The 24341-nt window shown below is 42.6% G+C and overlaps 1 protein-coding gene across 1 annotated transcript; it reads right to left on the bottom strand.

The window, feature by feature from the left end:
- Positions 1–3741: 3741 nt before the first annotated feature.
- Positions 3742–8754, bottom strand: LOC308289475 (uromodulin-like; the record flags this gene model as incomplete). The annotated part of the gene is made up of 7 exons (XM_080731163.1): positions 3742–3870; positions 3998–4073; positions 5571–5730; positions 6367–6600; positions 7400–7545; positions 7745–8037; positions 8718–8754. The coding sequence occupies 7 exons, from the start codon at positions 8752–8754 to the stop codon at positions 3851–3853; spliced, it is 966 nt and encodes a 321-aa protein (XP_080587289.1). The 3' UTR covers positions 3742–3850.
- Positions 8755–24341: the final 15587 nt, after the last annotated feature.

Below are 24341 nucleotides of genomic sequence, written 5' to 3' on the forward strand. Positions count from 1 at the left end.
ATGATAACGTTGTCACAGGGTTGGATTCAGATTCAGATTCAGATTACTTTATTAACCATTGCGAAATACACATAGGAATTTGCTTTGGCATATACTACATTTTTGGATTAAAATCATTTTTTCACATATAACAAAAACAAAAAACAGACAGACTGATTCAGCCCGGGAAAAAGAGTTGGAGAGGCCCTCATTGCGCGCTATATAGAGAGAGATCTCTCTATAGCGCTGCTGCTACTCAAGTGACAAGCCAATTACTGTACATGAGTTATATTTCGTCGTTGTCGGGTGGAAACCTGTGTTCCAAAACCGTTTGTTTTGTATTTATCATTTTAAAAATGATTTAAACTAGTGAAAACAGCCGATCTACAAGCACACAACGCCTCGCACCGCGAGGCGTTGTGTGTTTGTAGATCTGCTGTTTTCACAACTTTTGTGTGATGGCCTTGTATGATGAAGCAGGCCTTTGCTTTGCGAAAACGTTTATACATTTCCTACAGTGACGATTTACTTTGTTGGCCGCCCAGCCCCCAAAATGGACCAACATTTTATTTAGAATTTTTTCCTAATGGCCGGCCTGGACCGGCCGGGAATGAACCGGCCGTTCGGGAGTTGTCCCACTTTTCCCAATGGCCAGCACGTCCCTGGTCCACAATACCCACCTGCTACAGGGACATCATCGCACAACGTAAGATAATCTAATCACAGTCGGTTACAGCAAACCAAGAGAAGACGATGTGGGAAAAAATATAAGCCAGGACTCTGGTAGGCCTACTGAACAGTGTCCTACAGCAGCCATTCTTATTGATACTAGACTGCAGAACTAAACATTTTATGCCAGGGGAGAATAAGAGAAGGGTTGTGTTGTTAGATTAGATTTAGTCCAGAACAATTGTCTATATTAAAGACCCAATGAAATGACTATTTTGGGTATTTTATTTTGAAGTTTCAGTTTGAAAAGGAAGCCTGTGTGTTTCTGAACCTATCCGAGGGGACCAGCCCTTCAGGCGATGGGATTTAAAATCTGAGTAATGGGAGTAATGGGAGCCAGCAATGGGAAACAAACAGGTGAATGTAATCAAAGGTTCATTTATATTCAAAAAGTCTATCTATGTCATCACTTTTTGAATTTCTGTTCACAGGAAGTAATTAAGAATGGCCTATTTAGGGACCTTTGATATAAATATACACAAAAATAGTTTATTGTCTACTTTTTTTGGCATCTAGTATTAGGTATGGCCACATTATCACTACAGATATGCTCTAAATGTGTGAAAAACATGTATTTGATTTCACCCTGTCTTTAACAGTGGAGACAGTGAAACCAATGATCTGAAAGTCATTCTTATACATTCTCTCAATGAGTTCTGGCTGGTGAAATAATAGTGCAATTAAAACCCATTTAGGCCTGAACGCCATTCTGTGTCACTTTAGATTTGAACCACTTTAACCAATATATTATGCTTTAACTAATAAAAATAGCAGACATGCAAGCTCTTGTAGATCTGCTATTTTTGAATAAATACATGTCTTCTAAATCCTTTTTCTAAATCCAAGTGGTTCTCAAATGTTTTCATGTCAAGGACCCCCAAAATGATATGTATATGGCCATGGACCCCCATTTCATAATATTTAGTTCCTGGGACCCCCAAAAGCAAAATATTTGAGTTACAAATGTTCACTTTAAACAAAATATATTCAAAGACTTGCAAAAAAAAGAAATCACGATTTTCAAAAATAGCAGATCAACACACTCGCAGCGCAGCACTTGGTGCCGCGCTGTGAGCTTGTACGTCTACTATTTTTCAATAGTTAAAGTATTCAGTAATTCTAGGCCTAAACCATTCCTTATTTAGCTGGGAAGCCCCCCAAGGACCCCTGGGGATCCCCGGATCCCACTTTGAGAAGCTCTGCTATACACACTGGGTCAAATGACTTGACACGTCCATTCAAGAAGTTAATCTTCTGCACAAGTTGGACACAGGACAAGTTATTTTCTTATTGGTACCTTTGTTATCATGGTGTGAAAGGCTCTGACGAATCACGTCCCTATGCAGCCTAGCATCTCGAAAAGAAAAAAGAAAAGCATGTGAAGAACAAATACTGAGTGCTGATGATCTTTTTGTTCATATGAACTCTTCTGAGCCGTTCCTTTAAGTTTCCATTCCCACATGGGAACCATTGAGCCACACATCACTGAATGACTAGGGCTGCAAATATTGATTATCTTCTTAGCGATGATTCTATTGATTGCTTTTTTGATTAATCGAATTTATCTTATTATTACTAGGAAGAGGCCTCAGTGTCTCTTAACTTGATGCTTGTGTTTTCAGAGAGAGTCATCGCTGACCCCTGCTGGAGAGAGGAGGAAATGCATCTCTGTCGACCAGCTTTTAAATGTAACAGTATCCAGTCAGTGGTTCTCAACCTGTGGGCCAGGACCCCTGGGGTCCCCACGTGATTTAGGGGGGGTCCCCAGATGACAGTGAAGCGACAGTTTAAGGACTTTTAAGACCTTTTTAATACCTACAAAATATTACATTACTGTATCAAACTACCCTAAAACTACCAACTACTAAAATGACCAAATGAGCATTCCCAGATGTGTCCTTAATGTGACATCACTGTTGCTGGAAGTTATGTGGGAATGACTAATGAGTGGCAAAAAACGAATTTCTGCCATTGACAGCCATACATCCAAACAGAAAAGTCTAAACAAAGTAAACTCACCAACATTGCGGCTGTACTGAAAGCTTGAATTTTCCTCTTTCTATCTGCCAAGTTTTTGTTTCATAAGAATCCACCATAGGCATGTTATGAGCTACTTTCTGTCAAGCCATTCTGTGCAGGTTTTAATTTTTCCAAGTGTCAGGGTTTGGAAGCACTCGTTTTCAACAACACAACATCCTGCTGCCTTCTGCATTATGTGCAAATTAGAACCAGGTGGTATGCAGGGCCAATGAGTGATTTGCAACTAGCACTTCCAAACTCCAGCGCTCCATGCTGCTCAATGTTTTGCCACTCAGTCTAGATTAGGGGGGCGGGTCCCAGTGGACGTGCATACCCTCTATTGATGACATTGGGACAGGGATCTCCATATTGTCATAACACGTATGACGTATGTTAATTAGTAAAGCCAAGCAGGGCCTTGGTCCTGGACATTAAGCAGTAAACAGAAACCTGTCTTTTTCTTTATTTGTAATTTATTTTTATTGCCAAATATATTCTACAAAGAAATCTTCCAAGCTCAAAAACTTGCAATGTGAGCATGTAGGTGTGCTATTTTCAAATAGTTATGTATAAGTAAGTATATATACGGCTTCATTGGTTAATGAATGTTGTCTTGTTGTGTAATCAAAAACTGGAAATAATTCTAGTGGAGTAAAAAAGTACAAAATATGGGGATGCTTTGGGGATTAAAACATTTACAGATGGAACACTTTGTACTGTGAGTGAGTTAAATAAACAGTGTAAATTACAAGTGTAGATTGGGGTCGCAGAGATTAAAAATATTTTACTTCATAATTGATAATTGAGCATTCACAGATTCTATATTTACTAGAGTATAGGTCAATAATATTTTATTTGGGACTTGAAACTTGAAGAAGCAGACACAGATTTGCCATTTCATGCATTTTATTTAATTCATCAAATCACCATTTAATTGTTATACTTATTATTGATTTGCAGTATGTATAAGGAGAGAAATACAACAATTGTTAATAATTGGTTAGATTAGATTAACCGATAGCATAGAATATTTCTGAAACCAACGCACCAAAATAAAAATCACATAATCATACGATAATTAGAAAATGGAATATATTGGAGTCATTTAAAGATGTCCACTGGTTCATTCCACCGGCTTGTCCCCTGAGGATCCAAAGCAAAGAGAAAAAAATAAATATATTATATTGGGATGTCAGCACTTCAGAATGCAGATCCTTGTTTTTCATTAAAAAAAGATACATTCTTTCTTATTGTTGTTCTTGATACTCACAGGTGATTGGTCCAATGGTGAGGGGTTTGAAGCGTCCAGATGTGGAAATGGAGCGACGGCGCCTCCCTGAGCAAACCTGTGGAATAGCAGTACGCACAGTGGCGTCAGTTCAGCAAAAGCTAGGGTATGGCAAAGATGGGAGTCCTCATGGAAAATAGGCATTACATTTTGTATAAACACTCGCATGACTAACATGTCATTTTGACCTGTTTTTGAGATTTAGAAATGGAATTAGAATGCTCAGGAAACACTCAAAACATTTTATTTCATATTTACAAAACGTCTCAAATGGTAGAGAAAAAAACAAGACTTTGCTTGTATGATAAGGAAAAATCATGAAAGGGAAAATTTATCAGAGTTTTCTGAGCAAACCCAAACCACCTCAAAATCTCAAAATCAGGTTCAGTCATGCGAGTGTTAGGCGTTGTGAGCATGTAGATCTGCTATTTTCACAATGGCTGAAAAAAAAAAAAAAAAAAAAAAAAACACTTTTGTCAGTTTTTTACACAGGTTTCTATGGTTTCTTGGGCTGGATATGACAGCCTGGAATGGTTGTTCAAGTGCAGCTAAACTTGGCATGTTAGTAAACGTGCCACAATTAACAATAATGCATTGCACCTGTGCAGCTGACCTGCGGACCATGGGAATATACCATTATGTCAAGATGTGGAGAATATTAAATAATACCTTGTAAAAGTGACCGTTTTGTTAAACTTTGCATTTGTAGTTATTTTAGTGTAATTTAACAACATAATAACCAGCAAAGATAGACAAAGAGACATTCATGGAATTATATTTAAAAGTAACTTTTATTTTTCCCCCTGGACCCAGCAGGGTATGGCAGCTGCATACCCCTGCCATACCCAGTTGACGCCCCTGAGTAAGCACACAGTCTGCTATACTGACCCAGGGGTGTGGCAGGATTCACTGCGTTTAACCCATTTAGACTGGGAACGTATTATTACGCATTATTTTGTGCTTTAACTATTGAAAAATAGCAATATATACAAGCTCACAGCGCGGCACTCGGTGCCACGCTGCGAGCTTGTAGATCTGCTACCTTTGAAAAATCGTGAACATTTCTTTGAATATTTCAAATCCTTCTAAGGTTTTTTGAAAAACCTATGTTTCTATGTCAGTGGTGCTCAAACCTTTTCATGTGAAGGACCCCCCAAAATGATATGTATTTGGCCACGGACCCCCACTCAAACAATTTAGTTACAGCCCAGGGACCCCCCAGAAGCTAAATTTGAGTTATAAAATGTTCGCTTAAAAAATACATACCGGTATATTCAAAGATTTGCACACATTTTCACGACTTTAAAAAAATAGCAGATCTACATGCTCGCAATGCAGCACTCGTTCCGCGCTGTGAGCTTGTACATCTGCTATTTTGCAATAGCTAAAGTATAAAATAATTAGGGCCCGCTAAAGTATAAAATAATTAGGGCCCCTCCACCTTGGGCCCTAGTAACTCAGTACCACTTTTTCCCCCCTTGTGACGCCCCTGTACTGACCTAACTGTCTGGTGTGAAACAGCAGAGAGAGAGTGTAAAGAAAGTGTAAAGCTTACAGGAGCACACGAGGAGGCTCTCTGGTCACACAGGTGGAGGCTGCAGTGAAGGAAGACATCTCTGTAGTCTCCATGGAACAGGAAGAGCCGGGCAGAGAAACGGGCCTGGAGGGAAGAGCCGCTCTCAACCAGGGTCACCTGACCACGGTTGATAGGACACCTGGAACAAAGAAGGGACAGGTTGTACTGTAGGCCAGTGGTTCTCAACCTTTTCTGACCGCGACCCCCAAAATAATCATATTTTTACAGGGGGGACCCCCCCACCCTGACGAGCACTAAGAGTTGAGTCATTACATTTTAACACGGTTCTATTGTGAAAATGGCAGATCTACATGTTCGCAACGCCTCGCGTTGTGAACATGTAGATCGTCTATTTTCACAATTCCTGCCTCTAATATTAGACAATTTGGCCAAGGTTTAATTTTTCGTTTTAGTGTTAACAAGTGTTAAAAAGTCCTTTAATTGTCACTTTAGAAATGTGCAGATACCTTCCATACACTTAAACTTTATGTTGGTTTGTTTACTGTTGTGTGAGAAAACAATGTTGCACATTAAGTTACTTATCAGGGGACCCACAGGTTGAGAACCACTGCTGTAGGACCACGATGACACATCACCATTTCATCTGTCTTTTCTTTTTCTTTTATTAATTTCGTACAAATAATAAACAGCCTTCACATTATAGTTGCTGTCACACTCCCCATAAAGTACCTCACTCCCACCCAACCCGCTTTTTCATTATTCTTTGTACTGTGTAGCAAAAAATAAATGTTAAAATAAGAAGAATGAAACATACTTGTTTTGAATGAGGAAGTGACGCACGAGGTCATCAGACTGAGTGGCGTAGCAGCTGTCCAGAACGACCACAAACCTTGGATCGGTTTCCCCCACAGATACTCCTACATACAGGGCAGAGCCCACTGGCAGGGTGACTGGGCCTGCTGGGTAAGGCTCTGTGTAGTTGGACTTTTGGAACAAGGACATGGAGACGTTGGATGGTGAACCCACACCTGGATTGCCACCCCTAAGCCTGTCAAGGAAACATAACAGTTACAGTAAAGGATCAAACTTTATCAGATGGGGTTTTTGAAGTGCAAACTGGCTTGGAAAGAAATACATATTGATGTTGTCGGGTGAAAACCTTGTATGTCCAAAACCGTTCGTTTTGCATTTATCATTTTAAAAATGATTTGAACTAGTGAAAACAGCCGATCTACAAGCACACAACGCCTCGCACCGCGAGGCGTTGTGTGCTTGTAGATCTGCTGTTTTCACTACTTTAGTGCGACGGCCTTGTATAATGGAAGCAGGGCTTTACTTTGCGAAAGAAAGTACACATTTGAAACTTGGAGATACGAGGTTTCCAGCCGGCAACGACGATATGCCAACACTAACTATGTACAGTGATGTAAAGTAACTAAGTAGATTTACTTAAGTACTGTACTTTAGTACAACCTTCAGGTATTTGTACTTTACTTGAGTATTTCCAATTTCCAATACTTTTACTTATACTCCACTACATCTCTGATCCAAATATTGTACTTTTACTCCACTACATTTATTTGACAACTTTAGTTACTAGTTACTTTGCAGATGTACATTATAATATTATAAAACGTACATGAACCACTTTGGTCCTATTATACCATGGCTATTTGAAAATAGCCGATCTACAAGCGTTGTGAGCTTAAATCTGTAACCTTTGTCAATTGTCTACATTTTCACAGCTCTGTACAGAGGCTGTTTGGTGCAATGCAGTACGTTTGTTTAATGCAATAACTTGAATGAACTGTTTCACTGTCATTTGCAATGCTGAATAATATACTTACTGAAGGTTTGGTCTGATAGCCACGTCTAGGCTGGTCTCTGTGTACAGAGGATAGGCACAGGAGAAGGGAAAACTCACAGGCTGTGAGATGTTATTTGTAGGATAGACAAATAAGCTGTTGGAGTAGATGGCATGGGTGTTGTTGGTCTGAAAGACAGAGGGTTAACTGATTGGTCAGTCCAGTGAATCACAGTCAGATGGAAACAAATGACCAATATCCACCTCATAATTAGACAGAACGACAAAAGATAAAAGGGCACCACTGTGACAGCCACAACACAAAAGAAAAACAAACTTTACAGCCGATATAGACAATCCAGTAACAAGTTATCAGACAGATCCTCACCGTCAGTATGTTCCCACAGGTGTCAGCCTGGAGTCCCACGTGGTACCACACTGTCCCATCACCCTCTGCGAAAGATGAGCACCGCGGGTCGGCCAGGTGGCCAGAGGAGCCATTCAGACCGGAGGATTGCAGACCAGTCAGCCGCAGGCCAATTTGGATTTGACTCTGACCACAAATAAGTTCATAAGCTGAGGCTGCAGGGGGTTGAGTGACAGCTGGAGGGGGTTGAGTGACGGCTGGAGGGGCTCGAGTGACAGCTGGAGGGGCTCGAGTGACAGCTGGAGTGTCAGGAACTGGGGCGCGTTGAGGATAATTTGATGATAAATATTAGGAGGGTAAAAGCAAGATGTGAGAGTTATTACAACACAAGCACTCAAGCCATCTGCGTCTCCAAATATGTTGTGTAATAGAATATTACAGATGAGTATTTTATGAAAGATTTTACAACACCACTTTACCTGCACAATAGCCAACTGAACAGGCTGTTGGTGGTAGAAGCTTGTAGACATAATAGTGATTCCGACAGTTCTTGACATGGATGGGAGGTGGGGTATATTGCGTATTACAACAGTTACTACCATATCTACCACAGGTGCTGCGCTGTACAATTCTATCTGACACTGCAGGATGAGACTGTTTCATCCGTAGAGCAATATACGTTCCACACCTGTGTAGATCCACACATGTCTCTGGTATCTGGGCACCGCTTTGCCCCAGGAACATTCGATACCACCCTTGCCAGTTGACACTGCGGTCACAGTGATACCGGTGGTTACTAGGTCTAATATCTACTGATCTCCAGGTGTCATTCAGTACCGTGTAGTGATCACAGGGATCTACACAGCGAGAGTTGATGCAGTCCTGACCTAATGGACAAACCACGTTGCCACAGGAGAACCGAACAGATCTTTTGGCCCTGGAGGGATGCACAAGGCACTCAAAGGAGCCAGGTGTGTTCACACACACCTGAGACCCATGGGTGCAGGGTGCCTCAGTGAGGGAGCACTCATCGATATCCACACAGCCTTTCTCTGGTGACCATGTGTAACCTTGGTGACAACAAGAGGAATCACTGCACAGCTTTACATGGTAACAGGTGAGGCCGTCACCGACGAAGCCATCATTACACACACAGGAGACTGAGTGGCTGAAGACGGTGTCGCCTCGCCCTGTTTTGTTGGGTGACTCCAGGCATTTAGCCTGGTCATGACATGACTGACAGCCCAGGAAAGTTGTAGCTGTGAAAGCAATCAGTCATTCAACACGTCAGACTTCATTTTGGCAGTTGATAAAGTAAATCATTTATAATCATCATTATGTTTAAGATTTTAAGTCATTTTGGTGAAACAAGCAAACTGTACAGAATTGTTCAACATGCACAACCATCCTATGCACACACACACACACACACACACACACACACACACACACACACACACACACACACACACACACACACACACACACACACACACACGTGATATACGTATATATAAATATCGTGAAACTAGAAGATCTACAAGCTCACATTATTTGACAATTTGGCCAATGTTTGACCCGTTTTTATACTAAGTTTATACTTTTGATGCAGTAATGTCTTTTTTCTTTCCCCCCTGTTTTTACGTATAAAAATGTCTTAAAAGTCCTTAAAGGAGTAGTTCACCCCCAAAATGAATTTTCTTCTGTTGATTACTCACGCCATGGATGCATTGCATTCCTAAGACAAAAAATTGATAATAGTAAATTTACCCCCATTGATTCCGGATGGGGACCCGAATCGATTTGGGTCCCCATCCGGAATCAATGGGGGTAAATTTCTTGCAATCAAATTGTTGTCTTAGGAATGCGACAAAAAACAAAAAATAGCTTTGAACTCAAGTCTCCATGGCGTGAGTAATCAACAGAAGAAAATTCATTTTGGGGGTGAACTACTCCTTTTAAATTGTCATTTCACTGTCCTGCATGGCCCACAGGTTGAGAACCACTGGATTAGATGGTAGGGAGGAAGGAATGTCAGTCATTGAAATAGATAATGTGTCCGGATCTGGCAGTAAGGGACACAAGTAAAGCATCAACGTTCTCCCATCCTATTCTTTAACATGCCTATAATTCAAGCTTTAAAATCATCTATGGCAGGGGTCTTCAACGTTTTCAGGTCGGGGACCCCTTAGTTGAGAGAGAGATGAGGCAGGGACCCCCTCAACCTTTTCATAGATTCCATATAGTTTCATCGTTTGACAGCACAATCATCAGTGTATTTTGGATTCATGTCAATTTGTGTTTTCAGATATTTAACCACTTGAACCGTCAATACTTATAAAACTTGACTTTTCACTCTGTACTTAATCTGCTCTTTTTCCCCTCTACACCAAAGCTTGTTGCCAAAATAGCCGATCTACAAGCTCACAACGCCTCACACTGCGAGGCGTTGTGATCTGCTATTTTTGGCTAAAGTTCTCAGAATATGGACGCTAGGGTTCAAGTGGTTCATATAGAAAAGGAGAAAAAAAGGTTTCTATCACTCAAAGATTTGGAGGACCACCTGGGGTAACTCTGGGGACACCCTAGGGGTCCCGGACCCCCTGTTGAAGACCCCTGATCTATGGTAGTAAAAGCATTGTTTTAAGTTAATTCCAGGCATAGGTGCAGAGAACATGGAAGGCCTTTTCCCCAAGCTCAATGTCCGAGTAGGACTCTCATTTAAAATAACCCTAACCCTAACCCTTTAAAATCAATGCTAAACATCTATCCCAATAAGAGGACATTAGAGGCTGCTAACCTGGACTGTTTCCAGTAACATTCTGTATGAACAGGACCAACAGAACAGCTGACTCTCCCACCATGGTCCACATCCTGGAGATCTGACACAAACCTGTTGAGAAATGTGTACAAAACACTTTTAGACAGACTACAGCACGACACAGAACACCATAAAAGATAGAATGTAAATGTAGAAAATATGTTACATGCAGGAATCTTTAGATGACAAACTAAATGTATTTGCCTAATCTCTCTTACCTTACAGAGGCGTGTCTTAAGATTCATCCTGGAGGTGATGAGAATTTATAACCCCACAAGCTCAAGAGTTACTGCCCACTTTTTGAACATCTCCATTTCTTAGAAATATCCTTCCGTGTTTGATGGTTGGGAACGTGACATTAAAAAAATAAAACGTGACATCGTCATACCTTGTTGATTCCATACTGTAGCTCAGCAACAGTAAGGCAACTTGAAAACCGCAGAACACACCTTGGAAAGCTCAGAATACCTACAGTAACAAAGGTTGTTGGTGTCATTTAAGTATGTTATTAATGGCCTTGTCTAATCTAATAAAAAACAGGCATAGAGCTGAATCGATAGCTACACTTATCTCATTACAAGGTGTGGGTCACTGGGTCATGCAGTAAAATACATGGCTAGTTTATAGCTCTTAACGGCAAAAAATAGTATTTAAGAAGAAACATAGATTAAGTTAAGACCAGTGAGACTCCCTAATCGGGAGAGTCTATTATCTATTTGAATACACAAATAGGCCAAACATGTGTTTTTCAAAAAACGTCCAGATGGTGGCGTTAAATGGGACAGGTGCGTTTTGATTAGATAACTGCAGAGATACGGTGTACCGGTTTGCATGATTTTAGCGCAAATTCTGTAGGAGCACTGTCCAAAAATGTGTTTTTCAAAAATCATCCAGATGGTGGCGCTAGATGGGAGGGACAGATGCGTTTTGATAACATGACTGTAGAGAAACTGTGTACCAGTTTGTGTGATTTTAGGGCAAAATCTGTAGGAGCAGTGTCCAAAAATTTGTTTTTCAAAAATCGGCCAGATGGTGGCGCTATATGGGACAGATGCATTTTGATGACATGACTGTGTAGAGATACTGTGTACCGGTTTGTGTGATTTTAGGGCAAAATCTGTAGGAGCAGTGTCCAAAAATTTGTTTTTCAAAAATCGTCCAGATGGTGGCGCTAGATGGGACAGATGCATTTTGATGACATGACTGTAGAGCTACTGTGTACCGGTTTGCATGATTTTAGGGCAAAATCTGTAGGAGCAGTGTCCAAAAATGTGTCTTATAAGAATCGGCCTCATGGTGGCGCTAGAAGTGGGACATGTGAGAAATCAGGGGTGGGGGTTGTGCTTTAGCAGCCAAGGAGTGTGTGTGCAAAGTTTGGCATGAATCGGGGCAACGGTGGTGGAGATATTCTCCACCACCGTTGCCCCGATTTTTTTTCCCCCTACTCATATTATGAGTAGGGAAAACGTGTGACGTGTGACGTGTGATGTGACTGACGGACGGACTGACAGCCGGTGGAGGTTTGGATAGTATAAGTGTAAGTAACTCAATAATAAAGCTTTATTGATCCCACACAAGGCACAGACCTGCTCATCAGGAACAGTTGGGGATTCAGTGTCTTGCCCAAGGACAGTTCGACACATAGCCAGGAGCAGCCAGGGATCGAACCAGGAAGGCATCCTGAATCACTCTGTGTTTTCCCACCTCTCCAAAATACTGTTAGTTATGTCTAATAGTTCAATAATATTTTTTTTTATTTGTCACATTCCTATATGAATGAATGAATGAATGAATGAATATTTTATTTCCGTGTCTGGACAACATTTGACCCATCCCATATGGGATTATCAGACACATCAAATACATACTGTACATGTAAACAAAACAGACACTCCAGTGTGAATTCCACCAACAGCTGAATATAAAGAATACAGTATCTCACAGAAGTGAGTACCTTACAGAAGTGAGTACACCCCTCCCATCTCTGCAAACACTCAAACGTCTGCAGAGATGAGAGGGGTGCACCCACCCCTGCAATACACTACCTCTCCATATGAAGTGCCCATAGCACAAAAGTCAACATTTAACTTCATCTATAGGTCACCCTTCTCCTCCTATCCCACGCTTTAAAGAGATATTCTGAGCAAAAGCAAATACATGATCAAAAAGAAATGTTATTAAGGCACCATTCTCATACTCTATTAGGTTAATATCAGGATTATGGACTTTTTTAAATAAACACTCTCTCAAGTCATGATACAAAGGACAAAATAAAATGAAATGTATTTCGTTCTCTACCTCACCCAGATCACAGTATTGTATAGAGGGTATGCGCATGCATAAAGTGAATGGCAAATCGAGTGGCAAAGTGAGTGGCAAAGTGAGATTAACGTTGTTTAACATCGTTTAAAGCAATCAGGTAGGACTTTACTTTTTGGATGTATAGGCTTTCAAGGCCAAAAAGTAGTTTTTTGCCACTCAATAGGCATTCCCGCATAACTTCCTGGTACGGTGATGATGTCACGTGCATACCCTCTATTCACATATTCTTTCCTCCTCTGCTAGGCCCCTGTACCTTCCCGTTTCAATGTGTAAAGGCAGAATGCCACATCTTAATTGCGCGACCTTTGGCTTTTAGGTAAATTATACAAAACATATTTTTCACATTTATAATCTTGTTTTAGTAGACAGTAGGTTCTTAATTTGGGTTTCTGCCAGATTTCTTCTGCCCAGGACTGAATGTTATATGTTACCAGTGGTTCAGCACAAAGAAGCAGACAAGAAACGTAACATTGGGTCCTGCTCCTGACGTCTTGGTCAACACCAAATGTGGGTCCAGTTGAATCCTGTTAATCACTGACTGAAAGAACACTGACCAATGTGCCAGTGTGTGTGTGTGTGTGTGTGTGTGTGTGTGTGTGTGTGTGTGTGTGTGTGTGTGTGTGTGTGTGTGTGTGTGTGTGTGTGTTGTGTGTGTGTGTGTGTGTGTGTGTGTGTGTGTGTGTGTGTGTGTGTGTGTGTGTGTGTGCGTGCGTGTGTGTGTGTTGCATGTCTATCCAACCCATCATGACAAGCAGGATTTATGCAACAACATTAATCAACATCCTACAATGACAGGCTAATCTCCACCATTGTTATATCATGTTCTGGGAGGTTTCATCCTCATGCCTTGAATATTTGTTCCTCTGAGAGAACAACAGTGACTTATTTTCCAGTGCCAGCTTCCTGGTTTGTATTTTAAGAGACAACATGTAGTAGTTATGGGTATATGTTTGCATTATAAGCTCAGAAATAATACATTTCCCAAATAAATACACAACACACATGATCTAAATTCTAAATCAAAATCTATTGGAAAGTATAATTGCTCAGTAATACAGAATGTGTTTGCCAAAAAGTTATTCGACAATAGGGTTCAAAGTTTTGCAACTATATAAACATTTAACTATGAGTCATAATCATTGTTGATCATCAGCATGAACAATGAAAAACTACTTATATTTGTCTGTGATGCTGCTCAGCTAGATTGGTGGTTTGGCCATGCAGCTTTCTTGCTCATCGGCAATATAACACTCTAAATGGTGCATTTATATAGCGCTTTTTATCCAAAGCGCTTTACAGAGATTGTGCATTACATTCACCCATTCACACACACATTCATACACCGATGGCAGAGGAAACCATGCAAGGCACACTCCTGCTCACCGGGAGCAACTAGGGGTTCAGAGTCTTGCTCAAGGATGTTGGTTTCTCTACCCCTGAGCTATGCCGCCCCTATGATGCATCACACAATAAAACGGGAGCGTGTCGACATTGCAACATACCGGTAGCATCTGTTCGACAGTCCATTCTTTCGACAAGGGTGAATGTAAACCTGGTGAAAAGCTAACCTGCCAACGTGGGTGAATATTAACCTCTATGCCTAAACCTAATCCAAACCCTAACCCTAACCTTGACATGTGTGAGTAGCTAACCTGTTGACGCTCATATACTCAAAAGAATGACCCATCGAAAGAGTGAGATTTTCCCCAATAAAACTCCTACAAGTTATTTGCCAGATTGAAATCATCTCCACCAGGCAGAAGGCTTTTGCCCCTGTGTGTGTGTGTGTGTGTGTGTGTGTGTATGTGTGTGTGTGTGTGTGTGTGTGTGTGTGTGTGTGTGTGTGTGTGTGTGTGTGTGTGTGTGTGTGTGTGTGTGTGCAATATGTGCATGCACGCACGGAGATGTGTGTGTGTGTGTGTGTGTGTGTGTGTGTGTGTGTGTGTGTGTGTGTGTGTGTGTGTGTGTGTGTGTGTGTGTGTGTGTGTGTGTGTGTGTGTTGCACGTCTATCCAACCCATCATGACAAGCAGGATTTATGCAACAACATGAATGAATCAACCTACAATGACAGCTTGGCAGCAATTGGCTAATCTCATTGGTCTATCATGTTTTGGAAAGTTTCATCCTCATGCCTTGAATATTTGTTCCGAACAACAGTGACTTGTGCACACACACACGCACACACACACACACACACACACACACACACACGCACCTCACATGCACACATACTGCATAAATGTCACACACAGTCACAGCGGTGTTAAAGGTAACAGGCCCAATAAGGAGGCAATACACTGATATGGGATCACGCAACACAGTGCTTAGACACATGTATTCTCTTTCAGACCTGTTCCGGGTGGTGGTCAGTGACTGTAAATGAACTATATGGATCTCCACGTGTACATCCACATTGACCATAGTTCATAGTAAGAAGGGAATATCTTCAGAAATAGTGTCAAATCCTGGAATAAATTCCTTACCAAAATATTTATTCACCAATGTATTTGTAAAGGTCTCTTGTAACACATCCCACAAAGACTGAAATTCAGTTTCCCTATATAGGAGAATCCGTTACAGCTGATGAAAGTTGGAGTCCCATTAAATTAAGGCCTTCAGGATAAAACACACCAAGGGGTCAAACTAGGGTTTTTTAATGATTCTGAATCCATTGCAAGCATTTGTTTTGCACAGAAAACATTCCTTGGGGTCAAGGCGGCTCCCACAAAACTAAACACTAAACACTAAACAATAATTGTATGGGGGCTGTTTCTACCCATTATATGCATTATAAGCTCAGAAATAATACATGTTCTAACTAAATATGAATTTGATCTAAATCAAATTCTATTAAAGCTATACTGTGTAAGATGCTCAACTAGTGGTCAGTAGCCCTATAGCAAACCGCGGTCGCGTCCGCGTCTTTAGTCCGTTTTTCGTACCTTCACACCCCCGCGTCTGCCTCCACGTCGCCGAGAGCTATCTTTAGAGGGGTCCCTGGTTCCTGTGCGTTCAGGCATTCCGGAGAAACGGACTACTTCACCCTGCCTGGTAGGCGAGATTACCTTTTGAGTATAGAGACACACGGGCGACTACAAATATGGCGACCCCACTTCAAGATGCGCTGTGATTGACCGGCAGTGTATAACCCTCGCTGTGATTGGCCGGTAGTGTGATGACGCAATCTTTCCGCGAAAACCGGTCCCCGGTAGGGATCATAGAAAACATATAAAGAGAAAGCTTTAGAAGCTGAAAATAACGGAGTGGGGGTTCTAAAACTTTAGCGATTTAACAGTTAGGACAATTTTAAGATTTGTTTTATAAAAAAAGTTACATGGTATAACTTTAAAGTTTAGGACATGTAATTGCATTGTAGCCTAATCCAGAATGTTTTTACCAAAAATATTCATTTGAAGTTATTCGACAATAATGTTCAATATTGTAACTATATAAAGTATTGTATATATAAACATTTAACTATGAGTTATAATCATTGATGATCAAGGCCCTGGAGCGCTTCCATATTGGATGCCTGCAGCGCATCCTTGGCCTCACCTGGCGTGATCATGTGCCTGGCTCAGACTGAAATACTTGCCAAGACCAACTGCACGAGTATTGAGGCCATGATCACCCAGCACCAACTGCGCTGGCTCGGACATGTGATCCGGATGCCCCAAGACGGACTTCCCTGCAGAGTGCTGAATGGCCAGTTGCACCACGGCCGGGGACTGGCAGGAGGGCCAAAGAAGCGGTACAAGGACCATCTGAAGACCTCATTGAGGAAGTGTAAGATCAGGCCTGAGGACCCTGAGGAAACCCCAGTACCACTACCACCAGTACAACCTACAGTACACATGCCCTACCTGCCAATAGAACAAGTGCCTTCAGGATTGGACTCTTAAGCCACCAAAGAACTCACCGCTAGGGACATATTAAGTGGACGTCATCATCGGAATCGATGGACAACCAAAAGCAAGTGTTTCGGTCTGTGTATGTGTGCGAGCGTGCAATACGTGCATGTGTGTGTGTGTGTGTGTGTGTGTGTGTGTGTGTGTGTGTGTTGCATCACTTGCATGTCTATCCAACCCATCATGACAAACAGGATTTATGCAACAACATTAATTAATCATACTACAGTGACAGCTTGGCAGCAATTGGCTAATCTCCACCATTGTTATACTGTATCATGTTCTGGGAGGTTTCATCCTCATGCCTTGAATATTTGCTCCTCTGAAAGAACAACAGTGACTTGTTTTCCGGTGCCAGCTTCCTGGTTTTTATTTTTACCGGACAACATGTAGTTACAGTATATGGGTATATGTTTGCATTATAAGCTCAGAAATAATACATTTCCCAACTAAATACACAATATACACAATCTAAATCAAATTCTATAAGACTAGGACAATGTAATTGCACAGTAATTCAGAATGTGGTTTGCAAAAATGTTAATTTGAAGTTATTTGACAATAATATTCAAAGTATTGTAACTATATAAACATTTAACTAATGAGTCATAATCATTGTTGATCATCAGCATGAATAAACTATTTGTCTGATGCAGCTCAGCTAGATTGATGGCTTGGCCATGCTGCTTGTTGCTCATGGGAAAGATAACACTGTGATGCATCTGTCAAATTAGCCTTACAACCTTGTTTTCCCTTAACCTTATTAGACGCCTTAAGCTGGCCGTACACTAGCAGATACTCGGGCACGATTGAATCTGGTAGCATTAAACACTACAGGACAATTATCTGACCAGATAATCTAAACTCGCTCACACTAACCATTTTGAAAAGTCGGGCGCTCCGCACGCTACAGGATTCTATCCCGATTGAGTCGGGCTCGAACACAGCAGTAATAAATAATATAATGAATGGACCACGGGGGCTGTTCTGAGAGCTGTGCCTTGCAACACGCACGCACATACAAACAAACACATTATGTTATCCACTCACTCAACACAACATCGCCTCATGCAACGAAAAAAAAAAGCTTCAATATGGAAATTGTGTCCCCTTTTGATGATAATATGAGTTCACTTTGACACGTTTCATATCCATCCAACTCTGACATCCCCTCTCTCTCCACTGTGCTACTAGTCTAGTGCTGCATGCTGCCTCCGCCTCCTTCTCATGGTGCCTGATTTATGATCAGTCGTATGACAGTGTAGCGCAAAGAACATATCAGATCTCCAAGACCAAACTGTGTCCCTCCGCACTACGTAGTAGGCTTGTAGATCAGGTTGGGCGTGTCTTTGACTTGCAAGGGCACTCACACACGCGCACACAGACACACTTTTCACACCGACCGTCCGTCCATTAGGTTGTATCATGATTGAGATGAGAATTAAAACTCAATAGGACGCTATATCAAACACAAACAGCAGAAATAACTGCTGGTACTGCAGTCAGTCACAGAGCACACATCTCGCTTTGCCCTTGCAAGTCAAAGACCCGTCCAACCTGATCTACAAGCCTACAACGTGAGGGACACAGTTTGGTCTTGGAGATCTGATATGTTCTTTGCGCTACACTGTCATACGACTGATCATAAATCAGGCACCATGAGAAGGAGGCGGAGGCAGCACACAGCACTAGACTAGTAGCACAGTGGAGAGAGAGGGGATGTCAGAGTTGGATGGACATGAAACGTGTCAAAGTGAACTCAGATTATCATCAAAAGGGGACACAATTTCCATATTTAAGCTTTTTTTTTTCGTTGCGTGAGGCGACGTTGTGTTGAGTGAGTGGATAACATAATGTGTTGTTTGTATGTGCGTGTGTGCGTGCGCGGTGCAAGGCACAGCTCTCATTATAGCACCCGTGGCATTTTTTATTCATTATATTATTTATTATTGCTGTGTTCGAGCCCGACTCAATCGGATAGAATCCTGTAGCGTGCGGAGCGCCCGACTTTTCAAAACGGCTAGTGTGAGCGCGTTTAGAATATCTGGTCAGATAATTGTCCTGTAGTGTTTAATGCTACCAGATTCAATCGCGCCCGATTATCTGCTAATGTAAGTCCACCCTAAGGGCGAAAAGCAGGGCGAGGTCGCACCATGTCTTGGCCATCTGGCCAGTGATGAATATCGGAACAGTTACCCATATGGAGACCCATGGTACCCATAGATATCCACAGATATGAGCTTAATATTGATGGCATCAGGGTTCTAGATGACATCACAGGGATCTCCATATATGGGCATAAAAGGGATTTGGTTCCCCTGGCATCACAGGGATCTCCATATATGGGCATAAAAGGGATTTGGTTCCCCTGACATCAAAGTGATGTCAGAGCAAAAAACGCAGCAGTGTGCAACCAGCTTTACTCCTGTGTGGAGTGCACATACAAGTGTGCAACATCATTGCTGAAATCAGGTAGCCTTATTACAAAGAGAATTACTACACACATTAAAAACATACCGGTGGCGCTGGAGCACTCTACTCACCCATGACCAAATCTGTTTCTGATAGTTCACTTCCTGCTTTTAAAAGCAGGCCCAGACCATGACTGGTTGATCTCCACACATGTACTGTACAATTGGTGTCCAAAACTCCACCCGGTTACACTTACAGATCAAGTTAAAAATGTTAAACTTTGCACTGCGTGTGTGTGCGTGCGTGTGTGTGCGCACGCGTGTGTGTGTATGCGCGTGTGTGCGCGCGCGCTCGTTTCTGTGTGTTTAGCTTTCAGAGGTGATCTGCATCACATTTCTTGCGGAGCGTGTCGCTGTTACTACATGTCATCTTTTCGACACCCGACTCTAACCCTCACCCTAACCCTAACCTCCGTGGACTGAGTCGCTAACCCTCCAGTCGAAATGATGGGCGTTCGCAAAAGCGAGATTTCCCCCATTTCTTGTGCAAGCTGAAATATACAGTATGTTGTGTATATATATTTTTTTGAATTATTTAACTTTATAATGGAAGTGAAGGATGGTAGGACACTTGGACTCACACATAGGTTTATCGACAGCCAAAATCATGTCTAGGCTACTGTAAAGTTGCAACATCATCTGATATGGTTTTGAATGGACTGCATTTGTAAAGCGGGTTGGGTGGGTTTAATTTAGCAAACCACTGGACCGATCAGTGCCACACTTGTTGTGCATGCTACCAGTAGGTCAAGGAATTACGTCCTTGCATTTGTTCTTCACATGTAGTGTATATCTTTTTAAATATGTAAATGATATTTCATAATGGAAGTGAATGATGGTACGATCGGTTTGACATCTTGCACAAATGTGAAATGTATACATGCGTGTGTGTGTGTGTGTGTGTGTGTGTGTGTGTGTGTGTGTGTGTGTGTGTGTGTGTGTGTGTGTGTGTGTGTGTGTGCGTGTGTGTGTGTGTGTTGCATGTCTATCCAACCCATCATGACAAGCAGGATTTATGCAACAACATTAATCAACATCCTACAATAACAGGCTAATCTCCACCATTGTCATCATGTTCTGGGAGGTTTCATCCTCATGCCTTGAATATTTGTTCCTCTGAGAGAACAACAGTGACTTATTGTCCAGTGCCAGCTTCCTGGTTTTATTTTAAGAGACAACATTTAGTAGTTATGGCTTATGGGTATATGTTTGCATTATAAGCTCAGAAATAATAAGTTTCCCAACTCAATATAACATATAATATAACATGATCTAAATCAAATCATATTAGGAAAATGTGTGGTGGAAATGTACAAACAATTGGATTGTGTGTGCGTGCGTGCGTGAGTGCGTGAGTGCGTGCGTGCGACCGTGCGTGCGTGCGTGCGTGCGTGCCTGTCTGTCTGTCTGTCTGTCTGTCTGTCTGTCTGTCTGTCTGTCGGAGGTGATCTGCACCACATTTCTTGTGCAAGCTGAAATATAGAGTTTTGAAAACACAGGATATGATGTTACTACCCATAGGTGCCATGAACTCTGCATGGCAGGGTCGTCCTCCTCCCTGAGCCAAGCTTGCGCCTGACCGCATACCTGACTGGGACTAGATGTTACAATCCTTGACTATACTTTGAGAACCATGGTTGGGTGGGTATGATAACGTTGTCACAGGGTTGGATGGAAGGGGCCAAGGGTTTCATTGGGGTTGTCCGATGGGCACCCTTCATCTTGGGTGTTTCGCTGACTAGGCCCACGACACCTCAGAAGGGTTCAGCAGCAACACCTGGCGTCCCAGGTGTGCCCCCCTCTACCTTGGCAAAATCGCACTCTTTCGAACGACCATCATTTTGACAGGAGGGTTAGCGACTCACACCACGGAGGTTAAGGTCAGGGTGAGGTTTAGAGTCGGGTGTCGAAAAGATGACATGTAGTAACAGCGACACGCTCCCCTCTTCCTTGCCCCCCCCTCTAGATGTCGTCTTGGTCATTTCGGAGCCCAGCTGTTGTCTCTCTGATCCAGAGCCACTGGCTTGCTCTTTCAGGAGCACTGGACAGGGCTTTGATGGTTTGACGTTGGGCCTGGCCTCGGATTTCGATGTCCTTGGTCCTGGCTAGACTATACACACTTAGGCCAATAACCTAGTGCACTGGCTTTTACTCAATTCCACACCGGCAGTAATGAAATAAATATTCCTTTGGCACTGAGATGACCAAGTATTGTGGACTTTAACTCTCCCAGCGAATGTGGCGTTCTGATGTGTGTATGTCTGCTTCTTTACAGCCCATGTGACCAAAGTGGTTTTGATCAATGTTTTTATTTAGCTTTTTAATTTTCTCCACAAACTTAAACCTGGTAGCTGACCTGCCCACGAAGCAGGGACGTGCTGGCCATTGGGAAAGGCGGGACAACTCCCGAACGGCCGGTTCATTATCGGCCGGTCCAGGCCGGGCCATTAGGAAAAAATTAAACTGTTTGCACAAAAGTAAAAATTTAACTGTTTGCACAAAAGTAGTGAAAACAGCAAGCACAAGCACACAACGCCTCGCACCGCAAGGCGCTGTGTGCTTGTAGATCGGCTGTTTTCACTAGTTTAAATCTTTTTTTTTTTTGGACATACACGTTTTCCACACAACAACAACGAAATATAGGCCTAATTCATGTAATTGGCCCACTGGCTTGTCACTTGTCATGATCTGAAATGGCAAATCCTTGAGTAGCAGCAGCGCTATAGAGAGAGATCTCTCTATAGCGCGCAATGAGGGCCTCTTCAATTCTTTTTCCCGGGCTGAATCAGGGGCCCAGCACGTCCCTGCCACGAAGCCTCTGCAGCCCACCTCTACGGGGATGGAAAGCCTCGGCCTTCCAGCCCCGTTGTTCAGCATCTGCTGCCAGCTCGGTATACCGAAGCTTCTTGCGCTCATAGGCCTCGCCCACATTATCCTCCCAGGGCACTGTGAGTTCAATGATGTATACGCTTCGGAGTGAAGGGGACCAAAGCACGAGATCTGGCATGTTGTCTATATTCTTTGAAATATTTAACTTCATAATGGAAGAGAAGGGTGGTAGAATCCGGCTGAAAATGTCACCACATTTGGACTCACACATAGTTAGCCAAAATCATGTCTACTGTAAAGTTGCAACATCATCTGATATGGTTTTGAAAGGACTGCATTTGTAAAGCGGGTTGGGTGGGTTTAATGTGTGTGTGTGTGTGTGTGTGTGTGTGTGTGTGTGTGTGTGTGTGTGTGTGTGTGTGTGTGTGTGTGTGTGTGTGTGTGTGTGTGTGTGTGTGTGTGTGTGCGTGTGTGTGTGTGTGTTGCATGTCTATCCAACCCATCATGACAAGCAGGATTTATGCAACAACATTAATCAACATCCCACAATAACAGGCTAATCTCCACCATTGTCATCATGTTCTGGGAGGTTTCATCCTCATGCCTTGAATATTTGTTCCTCTGAGAGAACAACAGTGACTTATTGTCCAGTGCCAGCTTCCTGGTTTTATTTTAAGAGACAACATTTAGTAGTTATGGCTTATGGGTATATGTTTGCATTATAAGCTCAGAAATAATACGTTTCCCAACTAAATAAATAACATATAATATAACATGATCTAAATCAAATCATATTAGGAAAATGTGTGGTGGAAATGTACAAACAATTGGATTGTGTGTGCGTGCGTGCGTGAGTGCGTGAGTGCGTGCGTGCGTGCGTGCGTGCCTGTCTGTCTGTCTGTCTGTCTGTCTGTCTGTCTGTCTGTCTGTCTGTCTGTCTGTCTGTCTGTCTGTCTGTCTGTCTGTCTGTCGGAGGTGATCTGCACCACATTTCTTGTGAAAGCTGAAATATAGAGTTTTGAAAACACAGGATATGATGTTACTACCCATAGGTACCATGGACTCTGCATGGCAGGGTCGTCCTCCTCCCTGAGCCAAGCTTGCGCCTGACCGCATACCTGACTGGGACTACTAGATGTTACAATCCTTGACTATACTTTGAGAACCATGGTTGGGTGGGTATGATAACGTTGTCACAGGTTTGGATGGAAGGGGCCAAGGGTTTCATTGGGGTCGTCCGATGGGCACCCTTCATCTTGGATGTTTCGCTGACTAGGCCCACGACACCTCAGAAGGGTTCAGCAGCAACATCTGGCGTCCCAGGTGTGCCCCCCTCTTCCTTGGCAAAATCGCGCTCTTTCGAACGACCATCATTTTGACAGGAGGGTTAGCGACTCACACCACGGAGGTTAAGGTCAGGGTGAGGTTTAGAGTCGGGTGTCGAAAAGATGACATGTAGTAACAGCGACACGCTCCCCTCTTCCTTGCCCACCCCTCTAGATGTCGTCTTGGTCATTTCGGAGCCCAGCTGTTGTCTCTCTGATCCAGAGCCACTGGCTTGCTCTTTCAGCAGCACTGGACAGGGCTTTGATGGTTTGATGTTGGGCCTGGCCTCGGATTTCGATGTCCTTGGTCCTGGCTAGACTATACACACTTAGGCCAATAACCTAGTGCACTGGCTTTTACTCAATTCCACACCGGCAGTAATGAAATAAATATTCCTTTGGCACTGAGATGACCAAGTATTGTGGACTTTAACTCTCCCAGCGAATGTGGCGTTCTGATGTGTGTATGTCTGCTTCTTTACAGCCCATGTGACCAAAGTGGTTTTGATCAATGTTTTTATTTAGCTTTTTCATTTTCTCCACAAACCTAAACCTGGTAGCTGACCTGCCCACGAAGCAGGGACGTGCTGGCCATTGGGAAAGGCGGGACAACTCCCGAACGGCCGGTTCATTATCGGCCGGTCCAGGCCGGGCCATTGGGAAAAAATTAAACTGTTTGCACAAAAGTAAAAATTTAACTGTTTGCACAAAAGTAGTGAAAACAGCAAGCACAAGCACACAACGCCTCGCACCGCAAGGCGCTGTGTGCTTGTAGATCGGCTGTTTTCACTAGTTTAAATCTTTTTTTTTTTTGGACATACAAGTTTTCCACACAACAACAACGAAATATAGGCCTAATTCATGTAATTGGCCCACTGGCTTGTCACTTGTCATGATCTGAAATGGCAAATCCTTGAGTAGCAGCAGCGCTATAGAGAGA

Source organism: Nannobrachium achirus (genome assembly GCF_963921795.1).
Source record: "Nannobrachium achirus genome assembly, chromosome: 8".
Lineage (NCBI taxonomy): Eukaryota > Metazoa > Chordata > Actinopteri > Myctophiformes > Myctophidae > Nannobrachium > Nannobrachium achirus.